The 12238-nt window shown below is 41.1% G+C and overlaps 1 protein-coding gene across 2 annotated transcripts in view; it reads left to right on the forward strand.

Annotated features, from left to right (window-relative positions):
• Positions 1 to 12238, forward strand: part of TEK (TEK receptor tyrosine kinase) — a 101446-nt gene that overhangs the window by 61954 nt on the left and 27254 nt on the right. Inside the window, exons 9-12 of one of the 2 annotated variants that reach the window (XM_068552684.1) lie at positions 806 to 950; positions 5705 to 5866; positions 7675 to 7809; positions 11520 to 11807. In XM_068552684.1, coding sequence (XP_068408785.1) covers positions 806 to 950; positions 5705 to 5866; positions 7675 to 7809; positions 11520 to 11807 — 730 coding nt within the window. The remainder of the gene's footprint in view (positions 1 to 805; positions 951 to 5704; positions 5867 to 7674; positions 7810 to 11519; positions 11808 to 12238) is intronic. The other variant, XM_068552685.1, reaches the window with a different exon arrangement.

The following is a 12238-nucleotide window of genomic DNA, read 5'->3' on the forward strand; positions in this document are numbered from 1 at the left end:
CAGGAAATTGATGTATTTTCTTATCTAAGATTTTGAAATAGTTATCTTATTTTTCTCTCAAAGATGACTGAAAATCAACTTGACCAGAAGGCAGATCCAAATGACCTCTTGGGGGCAGGATATGTAGAATGTTCACACATCAGATGTCCCTGATTCCACTCAAACAATCCATTAAGTAGTAGAAGCCAACTGACAGCTTCCAAAATCTTGTTGGCGTATCCATGAGTTAGTGGAAGTCACAGCTACCATCTAGTGAGGGCTGACCATACTATACACATCTTACTTTACATTACCTGTCCCCTTTATGCAGAAGTGGAAACTGGCTGCGTGAAGTTAAGTAACTAAGGAATTGGTCAAAAGTGGCAGAGCTGGGATATGAACTCAGGTCCATGTGTCTTTGGAGCCCTGACCTTTTCCACAATACCATACTTGGCAGCCCCTCAAACACTTTAGGAGGCCATTTTGTCTTCTCACCCAGCCATCTCTGTATTGGACCAGAAAGGAACAAATGTTACCAGAAGCAGTTTAGAAGGACTTAGACTTTTTGCTTGGAAGTGTTTGCCCCACACTCCCAAACACACAAATACAACAGCAGGATCTGCGAGGGCATCAATCCAACATAAACTTTCAGGGCTACTACAATAGCTTTGGAAATAAGCCAGTGCTTATACAAGCATTGCAATGATCTTCTTAAGCTCCCCTAGAAAACTCTTTATTTAACAATGCGATGGGGTCAGTGTTAAGAACCTTTGTGTTTATACCTATCTAGAAGCTTTTTTTTTTTTTTTTTTTTTGACCTTTCCAGCCAAAAGACTTTAACCACACGGGTCATCTCTCAGTGGCCACCTTCACAATCCACCGGATCCTGCCCCCTGACTCAGGAGTCTGGGTTTGCAGTGTGAACACGGTGGCTGGGATGGTGGAAAAGCCTTTCAACGTTTCTGTTAAAGGTAAGGTCCATTTTCCAGGGAAAGAGCTTGTCACCTTGATGGTGCTGTGTTTATGTATCACTGGGTGCTGCTTCTAAATAGAAATGCTCTCTGACCACTAAAATGCCTTTTGGATGTTCTCCAGGATACTAAGCCTTAAAAAAAAAATTATGTGCATTAAAATGGAAAGGAGGGATTAGGTTCATGACCTTTGGAGTTACATAGCCCTGGGTTTGATTTTCATGCTAACAGCTAGTAAACTTGGGTGTGGCCCTGAGCAAATGAATTTGACCTCTCTGAGCCTTTCTTCATTTGTAAACACAGCTTAGTTTATCTACCACTCAGGGTTATTGCGAAGATTTGTTAAATAGTGGAATTGTGTCTGGCATAAAGTGTCTGGTAGTGATTTTATTTTGTAAAAAGTTTAACTTTATCATTGTCGTGACTTCCTATTCACTGTAGAGAATAATTTGGAGAATCTTCATTTTGAGGACTACTCGCTTAATATGAAGCCCAGGCTATGCTATACAATTAACATGAATGGTTTTCTCACATATTCAGAGTTCTGAATATTCTTCCTACTATGAATTAGTATTTCAAAATTCAGAGTTATTCTAAGTGGATGTGTGTACCTTTGAGGCTTGCAGGGAAGAAATAAAGTGGAAGTAAATCCAAGTTAGCTTGGTTGGTGTACAGAGATACAACAAGGAATTTTAAATTTGGAAGTTACTTTTTAATCCATTTAGACAAAAACACCTAACAACTCTGTGGTATATATTCTAGAAAGGCACTGGGCTAAGTGCTCATTCATCTTATTTAATTTTTATGAGTACTATGTACAGTAGTATTGTTATCCCCACTTTATCATTCAAGAAACAGGTTCAGAAGGTTTAGGTGACTTGTCTAAGATAACACATCTGGCAAACAGCCAGTGTTAGTTTTGAACCTGGTCTTGACTCCAAACCCTGCATCATCTTTTGTAGATCATTTTGCTTTCTGAGACTCTTGTGTTACAGATAAGGAAGCAAGATAACAGAAGCTGATTTGTATGTAACCTACTTCACTACCTGATTAGGAATCTTTGGGTGATCCCAGAGGTAATTTCTGTAAATGAACTGAATGTAATCACCCAGAACATAATTTTTTTTAAAAAAGGTCAAGAACAGTAGTCGCATAAATACAGCCTCATAGAGTTGGATTCTCTGCCCTGAGAACCCATATAAAACACCTCAGAATCTTTAATATTTTTTTGGATTACTGGAAAATCCTGGATCTATTTTATTCAGTAGAACATTAACACGATCAAAATAATTTCTTACATCATACATGGTCTTGGAAGAAAGGAAATGATATACAGACAAGACAAATTATGCTATTTTTAAGCTTCTTGAAATGTTTGCTGCCCATGGAAAGTAAATAATAGTAAGTAAAAAACCATGTTGCTAAGATTCAGAAGAGTTACTGATTCTAATTTTTATTTTTTAAATAAAAGACACAGCACGCAACATCAGTGCACAGAAACCTCTCTAGTTCTAAGTCACTGATGCCTCTTCACTGTCATATTGACTGATATAAAATGGAAATAGCCATTAGGTAAATTAAGCAGTGTCTTTAATCATAGTATTAAAAAAAAAATAGATACAGAGATACAGTTGCCCTTCAGTATCTGTAGGGGATTGGTTCTAGGACCTCCTTGGATACCAAACTCCACTGATGCTCAAGTCCCTTATATAAAACGGCATAGTATTTGTGTTCAACCTACGCATATCCTCCTGTATACTTTGAATCATCTGTAGATTACTTAAACAATAGTCCCGCCCCCCCCCCCTTATCTGTGGTTTCACTTTCCATGGTTTAAGTTACCCACGGTCAACTGCAGCCCAAAAAATTAAATGGAAAATTCCAGAAATAAACAATTCATAAGTTTTAAATTGTGTACTGTTCTGAGTAGCATGATGAAATCTCACACTGTTCCACGCCATCCTGCCGGGGATGTGATTCCTCCCTTTGTCTCGTGCATGCCACCCATTAGTCACTTAGAAGATGTCTAAGTTACCATATCCTCTGTCATGGTATCACAGTGCTTACGTTCCAGTAACCTTTATTTAACTTAATAATGTGATGCTGGCAATTTGAATATTCCCTTACTGTGCCTAATTTATAAGTTAAATTTTACCATAGGTATGTATGTATAGGAAAAAGCATAGTGTATATAGGGTTTAGTACTGTCTGTGGTTTCAGGCATCCACTGGGGTCTTTGAATGTATCACCTGAAGATAAGGGGGACTATTGTAACACCTCATACAATGTAAATACTATGTAAATAGTAACTATAATGTAAATACTTTGTAAATAGTTGCTGGCACATGGCAAATTTCAAGTTTTGCTTTTTAGAACTTTCTGGAGTTTTTAAAAATTTTCCCCCTGAATGTTGATCTGCTCTTGGTTGAATCTGCAGATGCAGAACCTGCATACAGAAGGCTGACTGTACTAGACTTTACTACCAGAGTACATACTGGAGCAACCACTTTGGAAAACTGGCAATATATATTAAAGCTAAGCATACACCTACCCTGTGACCTGATAATTCTAGACCTAGGTTTATGCTCAAAAGAAATGAGTGCATATGTTAAAAACAAATAATCTTCAGTAATGTTCTGAGGAGTTTTATTCCTAATAGCCCAAATATCCATCAATGTTAGAAAGGATAAGTAAATTGTGTTATATTCATATGTAATAGTTTGCTAGGGCTGCTGTAGCAAAGTACCCTAGACTGAGTGGCTCAAACAACAGAAATTAATTTTCTCGATGTTCTGGAGGCTAGATGATCAAGATAATCTCACCTTGATCTGAGATCAGGGTGTTGGCAGAGTTAGTTTCTTCTGAGACCTTGCTCCTTGACTTGTAGACAGCTGTCTTCTCCCTGTATCTTCTCATGGTCTTCCTTCTGTGTGTGTGTTCTAATTTAATCTTCTTATAAGGACAACAGTCATATTGGATTAGGAATGACTGTAGACCTCATTGTAACTTAATTTCCTCTTTAAAGACCCTATCTCCAAATACACGTACTGTTTATAGAGTGCAAGGGAGAAAGGAACAAGTCAAAAGAGAAAAATGATATTGGGTGAAGTAGGAGGTATCTAACATGTCCCTTAATGACCCCTGCCTTGTGGAATTCATGACCTTGTGTAATCCCTTCCCCTTGCATGTGAGCTGGACCCAGCAACTCTCCTCTCATACAGGAAGAGTGATGTGCAGGGCTGGCTTCATGGGCTTATGACCTGTCCACACAGGGCCCTGCACTTGGTTTAATGTTCTATTGTCTTCAACTTGAAATTTTATCTTTGAATTTCGTAAGTGAAGTCCAGTGACACAATGGAGTGTGCACATGAGCAGAAGAGATAGACTCACTATCTGTCTTCTTTCTTGGCCACCCCTTTCCCATAAGTGTTCTCGATGACCCAGGGCACAGGATTCTGGTGGACCTCTGATTCATGGGAGTTCAATAAGACTCAAAGCAAGTACAAAGTTAGTTGGACTACTTCTACAATTGAATAAATGAGGGTACTGACAGCCTGACAAGACGTCCTTTCCTTTTCAAACCAGAACTTGCTTAATATTGTGGACATACTATAAATCTGTTTATATACTGTGGTCCTTAGGAAGGCCACAAACCATTGTAATATCCAAGAATTTTTCTTTCCCCAAGAACCAATTTTCACCTTGTCGGGAGTGCTCTTTCAGTCCCATTGGGAATACATGGTCTTTGAGATGGGGAGATTATTCTGGATTATCTGGGTGAACCCACTCTAATCAGAGGAGTCTTTAAAGACTGTCAGAAAGAGATATCACAATGGAAGAAGGGTCAGAGACACATGACTTTGTTGTCTTTGAAGATGGAGGAAGGGACCATGAGTCAAGGAATACAGATGTTTTTTAGAAGCTGAAAAGAAGGAAACAAATTCTCCCTTAGGACCTCCAGAAAGGAACACAGCCCTTGTTAACACCTTAATCTTAGCCCGGTGAGACCCATGTCTGACTTCTGACCTCCGGAGCTGTAAGAGAATAAATTCATGTTGTTCTAAGCAGAGCGAGACAGACAGACAGACAGAAAGACAGACTTAGTCTGGTGGTCTAGTAGGAAGACTGGTATTCAATAATCACACTAAATCACTAAGAATAATAAATTGCAGTGAAGGAAAAAGTTCTGTGGAAGGGTATGACACGTGAGCCTAACCAAGGTTCTGGGATAGCCCCTGTGAGGAAGTCACATGAGAGCTGAGAGATGAATGATGAGTAAGAGTTAACTGCAGAATCGTGGAAGGTCTACAGCATTCCTTGCAGGAGAACAGCCTCAACAAAGAACCGGAGACAGAAAGGAGCCTGGTGCATTGTTAGTTGAATGAACTGAAAGGTCACTGGGACTGGAGGGTATTAGGTGAGGGAACGAGGAAGCTGAAGAGGAGGCAGGGGCTCTATCATCCCTGGCAGGTCATGGTATGAATTTTAGATTTTATTCAAATGTAGTGGGAACCCATTGAAAGGTCTTGAGCAGAGGAGTGCTCGTATTTTAAGAAAGCACTTTGTGGGTAGTGAGTTGGAGGGGCAAGAGCAAACCAGGAGATCACAGAGACGGTAACTGCACGGAATCTGAGCAGAGAACTCTAAGAGGGCTTTGTTGGGAGTGTAAAGGCACTCATCCTCTACCCCCATCTCAGAACAGCAGTAAAACCCCAAAGTGTAAGGACTGATCTGATTCTTGACACTTTATTTAGTTCTTCCAAAGCCCTTGAATGCCCCAAACGTGATTGACACCGGACATAACTTTGCTGTCATCAACATCAGCTCTGAGCCTTACTTTGGGGATGGACCAATCAAATCCAAGAAGCTTCTCTACAAACCTGTTAATCATTATGAGGCTTGGCGGCATATTCAAGGTAAGGTTTGGAAAGGAAAGGCTCCAGCTGGAGATGGGGCACCAGGAAAAAAAAATTTTTCCCCAAATATAGAAATCCTCTCTCCCAGTCTCAACCCTCTACCCCAAGGTAGGGGCTGTAGCAGTGGATTCCATTTCAGAGTATTCAAGGAGGAGTTGGGGGGTGCGGGGTGGTCCTCTGAGTTCTGCGGCTATCTTTTTGGAAGTCATGATGTAAAATGGGACACAGAACTCGCCTGTGTCAGGAGTTACTATCTGCATCAATATTTCCTTTCCAGGTTTCTCTGGATCTCTAATCCCTTTTTGACTCTATCTTGCTTGGTCGTGGTGAAAGATACAAGTTTATGCCATGAATATGGTAACAGGAAAGTCCAGGGCCTGCTGGAAAGGCAGAGAGTTAATTTGCTTACATCTGAGGGGTGATTGTTGCTGCTGTATCAAGTTGTTTATTCTTTTTCGTATTTGAGTCTTGCCCTGCCTGCAGGCTCCTAACTCACAGAGGTTTTGAGAGGAATTTGGACCAGAAAGTTTGGGCTGTGGCAGGAAGAGGAGGGGATGTGGGCAAAGAGAGGTACATGCCCCTCCCCCAAATTTTTGAAAGAAAAAACCCAAAATGTAATAAAATGTCAAAAGTTCATGAAAACAGTTAAATTTATTTATTTGTAAGTTTAATTTATTTTGAAACACAAATGACAGTTCTGTTTGTTACATGATGATGTAAAAGTCACATTTTTTAAAAAAAGAAAGCTGCGCATCACCTGTTGAGCCAGCTGCTTAATCGCACCATCTTTTAGTGAGACCTGCCGCTGTCATGCTTGTAGGGAATGTGCATCCCTCCACCAACACTTTAGTCTCACTATGCCTGTGATTTCCTAAAAAGCGCCCTCTACCCATGAGATGTCGATAATCAAAGTTACAATAAAGGAGAAGAAAAAGAGGGTTTTTGGTTTAATAATACTAGCTGATTTGGGTATATTGAATAATGTCTTGGTATCATTACTGAGCTCTTCACATTCTTTTGAAGATTCAGCCAAAATTCAGAATCCCAGCAACATAAGACTGATTTGCTGGATTGCTGTTTCTGTTGTCAATGGCTAGGTCTTTTTAAAAAGCAGCTTTTTAAAAAAAACATGGTGTTAATAAACCATCATCTCTTTGTGGACATCTACGAAGTGGTCTTCTAAAAACCCTTAAACACAGTCCAATATGTTTTCTTACCGACTAGGAATTTATCATATGGTAAGGCAAAAGTCTACCTTTGCAATATCCACAGAGAAACAGAGTGGCAAAATAGAATAGCTAAGGAGAAAAGAAGCATATGTCATTTGCTTATGGGATCTATTTTCAAGTACTTCAGAACGCTTCATTTGTTATGACATGACCATCACAAATTCACTGAATAGTCATTGTAAGCATACCCTCAAAGAGTCTCTTCTCTTGATAGCTTGATTGCCATCACTGTATGTACTTGAAAACAGAAGTTATTTTATATTATTCTAATTCAGTTTTTCCCCTAAATCTGATTGGTATTCCGTATAGTTGAAGATTTGCGTGGTTTTACTCTACAAATGAAAAGACAAAAACACTACAGCAGAAATGTGTAAGTGGCACAGAGATACTTACATGAAAAAGCTTTATTTTCCTTATATTGGGAACACTGAGGCCCTGAAGATGGGATTGCCTCTCTGTTCTACTCAGACATTGTATTTTTAAAAACCAAACATTAGTTCACCTCACAATAACAACATTCCAGTTTAAAGAATGTAAAAGATTGCCAACTTAAGTTTCCTGAACTTTCCCTCTTCTCAGTGACAAATGAGATTGTTACCCTCAACTATTTGGAACCTCGGACAGAATACGAGCTCTGCGTGCAGCTGGTCCGGCGTGGAGAGGGCGGGGAAGGGCATCCTGGACCCGTGAGGCGGTTCACAACAGCTTCTATCGGTCAGTTGAAGCAAACAGGCATTTATTTAGGAGCTGGGTGGGTGTGGGAGGAAGGGGAAAGAGGAAGGAAGACCAGGAAGGGCGGTGGTGGGTGGGTGGGTGGGTGGGATGGTGGTGGAAGGGGTTTGCTTTTGAATGGGTGGGAAAGTGACAGGAAGGCTAGCAACTTGGAGCCAAACCAGTCCTTTACTTGGGCTGCACTCCTGGTCTGTCTCCCTGGGGGAGGGTGTCGGCAGCAATCCACCGGGACAGAGAAGGAAGCAGATGACCCTTCAGGAAGGCAGGGACATCCCTTGGGAGTTGGGATTTACTTAGCAGCAACTGTGCTCCGTCTTGGCTCCCGAATTTTACCACCAGCTTCCTGTTTCCATCTTAAGGGCCCAAGACAGGCTCTTGCCGCATACGTACTCCAGAAATCCCAGTTTATTTACTTTAAAAAGTAATTTCTAGTTTTTCGAAGTCATTCACGTACATAGTGAGAACATTAAATAGAATGAAAGGCTTTTACCTATAGAACAGCAGTTCTGGGCTTCCCTGATGGCGCAGTGGTTAAGAATCCGCCTGCCAATGCAGGGGACACAGGTTCGAGCCCTGGTCCTGGAAGATCCCACATGCTGCGGAGCAACTAAGCCTGTGCGCCACAACTACTGAGCCTGCGCTCTAGAGCCTGCAAGCCACAACTACTGAAGCCCGTGTGCCACAACTCCTGAGCCCACGTGCCACAACTCCTGAGCCCACGTGCCACAACTACTGAAGCCCGCGCGCCTAGAGCCCGCGTTCCGCAACAAGAAAAGCCACCGCAATGAGAAGCCCATGCGCTGCAATGAAGAGTAGCCCCCACCTCGCCGCAACTGGAGAAAGTAGGGTCCCAGAGTGGTTAATAACTTGCCCATGGTAGTGTATCGGGTACATTGCCATACTAGATCTTCAGACTTGATATCTTTTTGTTTCTCCTGGGAGAAACAAAATATCCAGGTATTTTTTACCTGGGAGCCCAAAGGCACAATGTCCTTATCGCAGTTGATGAGTTTTCCTATTTTTAGTCCATTTACTAAAAGCAGAAGGATATGGAATGATTTCGTGAGAAGCTAGGAAGAGCATCAGGCTCTTCTGCAGGGGCTGTGCATCCCTAACAGAGACTCTCCCCTCCACACTCCCCACCTAGTGTTCATCTGACCAGCAGCATCCTTAAAGAACCAAATGAAACTCAGTAGCTACTCTGATGCTTGTAGAAGCATTGCACAAGTAAGGAATGGCTTCCTGGGAACCCACCAGGTAGTAAATACCAAAAATAACACTGGAGACTACATATGACTTAGAGGATAAAGGAATCTCCATGACTATGATCCAGGGGCCCCCTAATATGTCATCAGGTTGCTGCTAAAAGGCAAATGGTAGTTAATTCTCTCTTAGAGCGGTGCTGATGAATCAAAAGGGGAAGGCCATAATCTGACTCAGATGGAAAGTATTTATGGAACAGAACATAAAACACTTCACAGACCCATACTGTGCTGTCTTCAGCTCTCAGAATATGTTCCAGCCAGGATGTATTTAGAGATGTCTTGGAATATATTTCAAAGTAGTTCTCAGGGGTGGGCGGGAAGGGAATTCTTGAAGGTTCATCTTTTCCCAGCATTTGAATTTTGCTGATGTTTGTTTTTAAATTCATTTGGCAGCTGCACTATTTATAAGTGTGTTGGTTGAGTGATAAAGGCCGGGAAGGCCAGGAGGGGAGGGGAGAGAACATACTCTGAACACACGGCAGAGAGAGGGCAGGTTGGGAGGGGTGAAGGGTAAGTCATGCTCCCAAAGGGAAGGAAATGACCATTTATGCGGTTGCTCCTCTGGACCAGGCACAGGCTTAGAAGGTTTACATGTTTGCTGCACACCATCAGTCCTCCCTCCGTCTGCTGTCATCGTAAGCCTACCTACCCACTCCAGGTGGCTTATTTTGGAACTTAAACTTTAGAGAAGAGCAAAAGGAGGTGACATCACCTCTCTCAATTTGCAAAGGTTTTGGAGAAAAGACCAATAAGACCTGTAGCGTAATGCCCAGCAGGTGGCAGGACCTGATTGCTGGTTCTCCCTCATCTAAGGTGGTCAGAACTGGCCAGTGAGACTCCCTCTCCCACTGGGTGCAAACAGACCCTTCCTCTCACCTCTAACCAAGTTTCTCAACCTTTTTTAATTTTTTTAAACTTTTTTTCATTTTATTGGAATATAGTTGATATACAATGTTGTGTTAGTTTCAGGTGCACAGCAAAGTGATTGTTATACGTATATTCATTCTTTTTCAGATTCTTTACCTTATTTTAATTTTTGTAATTATCACCCTCTAAAGAGCTTCTTAGATCGTTTTGTCCTTAAGACAAAATCTCTGTCTCTTCTGCCATGAATTGTAATACCACAGATCTGTTTATATATTGTGGCCCTTCATAAACAATTGTCATTATCTAAAATTTTCTCATACCCCAAGAACCAATTTTTGCCCCCTTAGGGGCAATAATGTCCCCACCAAGAATGCATGAGTAGAGGATCACTATTCTATGTTTTGAAAATACTTTATATCTGAAGTTTAAAATATCAATATACTACTATTAGCTGAAAATTTACAGATTCCTCCACTGTCCATTGGCCCAATGTATTTTATGAAGGAAGGAAGGAAGAGAGAGAGAAAGTGTTGATAGAGCCCCTAACACCTTCCAAGCATTTTCACCTTCACTATCTCATTTCTCCTCCTGAGTCTGGAAGATGAGTATTTTCATTTCATGCTACATGTGAACTCGGAGAGGTTATGAATTTTCCCAAGGTCACAAAACTAAAGGGGCATGCTCCTGCCTCCTTGATTTCAAAACCCATATTGTTTCCATTTAGTTACCTCTCTGGTAGCCCAGGTTCTTGGGGGTAATTATGGCCACACGGCGTGTGGTCAGAGCCAAACCTTGATGTGATCAGAGCAGTGCGAGGCCTGGCCCGGCCATCACAGTGTTGTCATGTCTGAAATTGTCCTTGCTAAGGGGAAGTAACCCTGAAATTGCTTTAAAATATATTACTCAAAATGGGAACAGAAACACTGAACCTACAACCCCAGAACCCTGGCAAATCCAGTGTTTCCATTTTTATCAGTTTCCTTCCTTTTTCACCAATTGTAGACATGACTTTTACCAAGTGGTAAGCAGAGTTTTTTCTCGTGTGTTATAAGTTTTGGAGGGGCTTCTGTACTTTTTCCAATAAACTTTTAATCCCTTGGATGGCTATATCATAATTTATTAAAGCATTTTCCTATTTTGAGCATTTTGGTTTCTTATGATTGTTTGTTATTATAAATAATGTCGTAATGGACATCTTCATGCACGTAGCTTTTCGCTTCCTTTGAGTTATTTCTTCAGGATAAATCCTTGGTAGTCAGACTATACTCCCAAAGTATATGATCATTTCTAAAGCTCTTGAAAAATATTCCCAAGTTGTCCTTCAAAGGGGTTGTATTCCTGTCTTACAATTACTCAAGCTACGTACTAGAATATGTTAAAGCTTTGCTATTCTGGTAGGGAAAAAAAAGAAGTATTTCATGGCTGCTAGCGTGTGTTTCTTTGATAGCTTGTGAAACTGTATATTATTCTAGGAGCCAAGGTTATCCTATAAAGCTATCCTTTGGGGCTGTTGTTACCTTCACCCTATATAAAAACAATGATTATTCTGGTTTCTCCTAGGTCTTCCTCCTCCAAGAGGTCTCAGTCTCCTACCAAAAAGTCAGACCACTCTAAATTTGACCTGGCAACCAATATTTCCAAGCTCAGAAGATGACTTTTATGTTGAAGTTGAGAGGAGGTCTGTGCTAATGAATAGTGACCAGCAGAATATTAAAGTGCCAGGCAACTTGACTTCAGTGCTCCTTAACAATTTACAGCCCAGGGAGCAGTACATAGTCCGAGCCAGAGTCAACACCAAGGCCCAGGGGGAATGGAGCGAAGATCTCATCGCTTGGACCCTTAGCGACAGTAAGTACCTCATGATGCCCCAGCCTTGCCTGAATGACACTTGGCTGCTGCCGTTTAGACTTGGCTCCCGTCACTTCAAGTGTGCTTCTTAGAAACCATAAAAGGTAGTTAGTTGTGAATGGAGGCCCATTAGTGCCCCCCACCAACACATCAAATCATTTTAGCAACCTGCAATATATACGAACGCTCCATGTATTTGGATTTGTGATAATTCAGGCAGGACTGTGCTAAAATTTACCTTTCCTTTCTATAGAGTTATTTATTAAGTAAATTAATAACATGAATAAGGTTTTCTAGGGCTTGTTGAATCTGTTATATGACAGTTTTTAGGATTGTTGTGTATCTATATGCACACAGATGAGGATTCATCTAATTCATCTAATCTTAAAAGCCAAAGAACTCTGCTTGAAAAATCTTCAAAACAGACAATT

This window comes from Eschrichtius robustus, chromosome 10 (genome assembly GCF_028021215.1).
Source record: "Eschrichtius robustus isolate mEscRob2 chromosome 10, mEscRob2.pri, whole genome shotgun sequence".
Taxonomy (NCBI): Eukaryota; Metazoa; Chordata; class Mammalia; order Artiodactyla; family Eschrichtiidae; genus Eschrichtius; species Eschrichtius robustus.